Below are 4,490 nucleotides of genomic sequence, written 5' to 3' on the forward strand. Positions count from 1 at the left end.
CACTCACACTCACACACACACACACACACACACACAGTCACACTCATAGACACACATATTATACACACACACTCTCTGTACAGACATTTTTTCGGTGCTGCCAGTGTCCCATGAGTAATGTGTGTGTGTGTGTGTGTGTTGCAGATAAACCGGTCTCAGACAGTAATGTGGATCTGTGGGAGGACAACAGAGTTGAGGATGATCTTTCACCAGAGGAAATACAGATGGTATAAACTCCCACACACACACACACACACACACACACTTCATCATCATGCTGTGTAACATTGATGCAGTGATCACTGTGTGTGTGTGTGTCAGTTCGAGCAGGAGAATCAGAGGTTGGTTGGGGAGATGAACAGTCTGCTGGATGAAGTCAGGTGACACAATTACACACGATTAACAAACACATGCATGTGACATATTGATTAGAGTGGAAGTGATTTCATTCTGAGTGTCAGAAGAGTGACTGGAGACAGTTCAGAGTCATTAGAATCAGACTGCGACATGTGTGTGTGTTTGGATCTGTGATGTTACAGTGAGTTATTAACACTGAGATCTGCTGAAATCGTGTGTGTACTGATTGTGTGTGTACTGATTGTGTGTGTACTGATGTGTGTGTGTGTACTGATTGTGTGTGTGTACTGATGTGTGTGTGTGTGTACTGATGTGTGTTTGTGTACTGATTGTGTGTGTGCGTGTGTACTGATGTGTGTGTGCGTGTACTGATTGTGTGTGCATGTACTGATTGTGTGTGCGTGTGTGTGTGTACTGATTGTGTGTGTGTGCGTGTGTACTGGTGTGTTTGTGTGTGTGCGTGTGTACTGGTGTGTGTGGTGCGTGTACTGATGTGTGTGTGTGTGTGCGTGTACTGATTGTGTGTGCGTGTACTGATGTGTGTGTGTGTACTGGTGTGTGTGTGAGTGAGTGAATGTTGTTACAGTGAGTTATTAACACTGAGATCTTCTGAAATCATGTGTGTGTGTGTGTGTGTGTGTTACAGGCAGATCGAGGGGAAGGTTGTGGAAATCTCTCGTCTGCAGGAAATCTTCTCTGAGAAAGTCCTACATCAGGTCAGAGACCTCACCTCCTTTCTAGAGGGATTGAGTTTTAGAAATCTTTTATTGAAATGCTTTAAGCAAACCATTATCAGGTATTAAATTCATAATCTGTTGAAAACAACTGTGTCTTGTCTCGTCACAATTGATTAGGAGTTACATCACACAGATCATGTAAACCATAGATTTTAAATTAAAAAAGGTGAAATGTGACCCCAAAAAAAGTAGTTTGGGTCACTCGACAGCATTCATCAGCTGGTTGTCGGTGCCACAGAAAATGTGAAAGAAGGAAATGAAGATATTAGAGAGGTAAGAAAACCAATAAACACACACATATCACATTATTTTTGATGTAAGAGTGGCATAAATTCAGCATTTGTAACTTGAATGTGCTTCCAGTGTTTCACTTAGAGTAAGTTTTCCTTCATAAGTCACATGGGTGTGTGTGTGTGTGTGTGTGTGTCAGGCGATCAAGAATAACGCTGGGTTCCGCGTCTGGATTCTGTTCTTCCTGGTCATGTGCTCGTTCTCACTGCTGTTTCTGGACTGGTATGACGGCTGAACCACGAACCCAACCGGATCTCACTCAGATGTTTGATTCACTGCAACGCTTCGATGTAAGAACTTCTGGAATAACCATTTAGAGAATATCAACTGGAAATTGATTTGGACTTGTAATAACAAATTCTGTGTCACAAATAACGTTAGTGAAGTTTACTTTAAAATGATACATATTTATCCAACTATAACCAGTTCCTCAAGAGATACAGAGCTGATCTCTGAATTTAGTGCTTTTTGTGGAATGCATGTAGAGACTGTTTTGCATCTTTTTTTTTAAATGTATGTATGTTCAATTTTTCTGGATTGATGTTGAATATTTATTTACTATGTTGAGTGGATCTAAAACTAATATAAGTAAAAGAGATGTTATTTTATTTTGATAAAAAAAGATATGGATAAGAGTCACATTTTTATGCTAAATCTTCTAATATTAAGTGTTTCGGGACAGTTGACAGAATGGTCACTTGCCTAATTGCTCATTGTTGCATCTTCACAAACATGTATTATTCTCACGTCTTTTCAAGCATTGGGTACTCGGCGCTCACAGTCACATCCAGAGCGCGCGCTGCAGTCAAAGTGAGCTTAATGTTGAGCTTAAGCGGCCAAACACACACACAAAATGACATCAAAATGGTCGTCCTCGCGAGTATCCTCATAAGCACTGTCGGTTTTGTCTTAAGTTAATGTAAACAGTTGCAAAAGAAAACGCATGTGTATCAGTATTGGATCCGAGAAATAGGTCTCGTGACAGCAGCAGCCTAATAAAGCTGTGCCGTCTGTCATTAATATTAATCAAACAACAACAGACAGAGTAAATCCCTCACTGCTCTTGACTAAATAATGTTAATTTATAGTTTATTCAATTTCTGTAGCCTATTTAAAACACGTTCATATTTTAGAAAATAGTTAATATTTGCATCATTAATGATTTATCTTATCCACCTGCGACCCACCCGCAAATAATCAGAATGCATTTGTTTATTACCCGACCCAACGGAGCTTAATAGAGTGGGGAACTAGGTATAGGATTTCTCCATAGGCTTTTGGATGATCGCAAAAAATAAGCTCTGTGTTCAACCATAGTTCATGAAACGTACACGTTTTGTCCATCAAGATAATCTTCACAAAATAATATAACTTTGATGAATTTTGAAGCCTAAATAGAAGCGTCAGAGCTTAAAAGCTAAACTTAGGCTATAAACGAACCACAGCAACAACTGTTTCAAACTTATTTTTAACACGTTCAGTGAAAAGGATTTAGTCTGTATATGAATTTTAATCCACGCTACATGAACCGTTTCATATAAACTGGAATAAATACAAAACTAGAGCCAAACTAAAACTGAAATGAGACAATAATAATATATAGTATAGTGAATAAATGAAATAATCATAACTAAAGGACATATGAAAGCACGTATTTCTGTACATTTCGAAATAAGGTGCATTAAAAGTCAATAAATCCTTGATTAATATGAATATTTTAATTAAAAACGTGTCTCCACAAACTATTCAATAAAATTCCAGTGCATTTAATCTATTAAATAACAGCAGAGTGAGCCAGTTTTTGGATATGGTAAGATTAAACTTACTTTAGTGAATAAAGTACCACATTTCAGCTTTGTTGCCGTAAACATTTAAATGTAACGTGGCTTTAAGCACTATGCATCGTTAAAGTTTCACTTTCTCCGTGACTAAGCCATTAAATGTGGTGTTTACATGGAATAATCATATGAGTCTCTGCATCAGTATAGCTAAGCGATAGAACCAGCATCTTCCATCTGAACACTTGTGTTGCATTTCAGGGCAAAGCTAAAAAACATCGTGAACAACCATATAAAATGCGGGAAACTATTAATTGGTTATTCTACAATTAATTGTATTACAAATTATACTACGACTGGAAAATACTGTAAACTGATAAACTGTTGGGCGTGATGACGTTTAATGTCTCCGACAGCGTCTGTAGTCCCATTTAGCTACTTGTTAGCAAGTATTACAAATTATACTACGACTGGAAAATACTGTAAACTGATAAACTGTTGGGCGTGATGACGTTTAATGTCTCCGACAGCGTCTGTAGTCCCATTTAGCTACTTGTTAGCAACCATCTTTTTAAAGAAACGTAAAAATCACGAGTGGGGTGTAACTGGTGTGTTTTATGTCGTAGAATAAAACGTGAAAGTATCTAAAGTATCTTTGGTTATTCTACAATTAATTGTATTACAAATTATACTACGACTGGAAAATACTGTAAACTGATAAACTGTTGGGCGTGATGACGTTTAATGTCTCCGACAGCGTCTGTAGTCCCATTTAGCTACTTGTTAGCAACCATCTTTTTAAAGAAACGTAAAAATCACGAGTGGGGTGTAACTGGTGTGTTTTATGTCGTAGAATAAAACGTGAAAGTATCTTGAGCCTGTGTGAACCACGGACCTTATTTTAGGGATTTAACCAAAATCCCATTCAGAAAACCCACTGACTCTGGGACATGGAACCGGAAGTGCTAAAATGCTAACTCGCTTCCGGGTTTTTGCTACAAAGTGACGTCATAGTTCCGCCACTCTATTGTAACATATATTTGATTACTGTGAGTTTTTTATTTTATTTTAATTCACCTTATGCTGCGTTGTCATTTATTATGAGCATTATGAGTATTACATATTCCGTATAGGGGGTTTTATCATTAACTAAAACTATTAAAAGCATTTTTGTAAATGGAAATAAAGCTGAAATAAAATTAAATAGAAATATTAGATGAAAAACCTTAAACTGAACGAAAAAGATAAATCTTGCCTTGGCAATTAACTGAAATAAGTGTAAGTTGAAGCACTAAAATTAATAACTAGAAATAAATAAAAAAAATAA

General features: G+C 37.0%; 1 protein-coding gene across 2 annotated transcripts in view; it reads left to right on the forward strand.

Moving 5' to 3' along the window:
• Positions 1-1,652, forward strand: part of stx18 (syntaxin 18) — an 8,601-nt gene extending 6,949 nt beyond the window's left edge. The window contains exons 7-11 of one of the 2 annotated variants that reach the window (XM_016559652.1): positions 145-227; positions 322-380; positions 1,004-1,073; positions 1,287-1,367; positions 1,525-1,652. In XM_016559652.1, the coding sequence (XP_016415138.1) occupies positions 145-227; positions 322-380; positions 1,004-1,073; positions 1,287-1,367; positions 1,525-1,620 (389 nt within the window). In that variant the 3' untranslated portion in view covers positions 1,621-1,652. Of the gene's footprint in view, positions 1-144; positions 228-321; positions 381-1,003; positions 1,082-1,286; positions 1,368-1,524 lie in introns of both variants that reach the window. The other variant, XM_016559642.1, reaches the window with a different exon arrangement.
• The last annotated feature ends 2,838 nt before the right edge of the window (positions 1,653-4,490 follow it).

Source organism: Sinocyclocheilus rhinocerous, unplaced genomic scaffold (assembly GCF_001515625.1).
Source record: "Sinocyclocheilus rhinocerous isolate Xijiao unplaced genomic scaffold, SAMN03320098_v1.1 scaffold5878, whole genome shotgun sequence".
NCBI lineage: Eukaryota > Metazoa > Chordata > Actinopteri > Cypriniformes > Cyprinidae > Sinocyclocheilus > Sinocyclocheilus rhinocerous.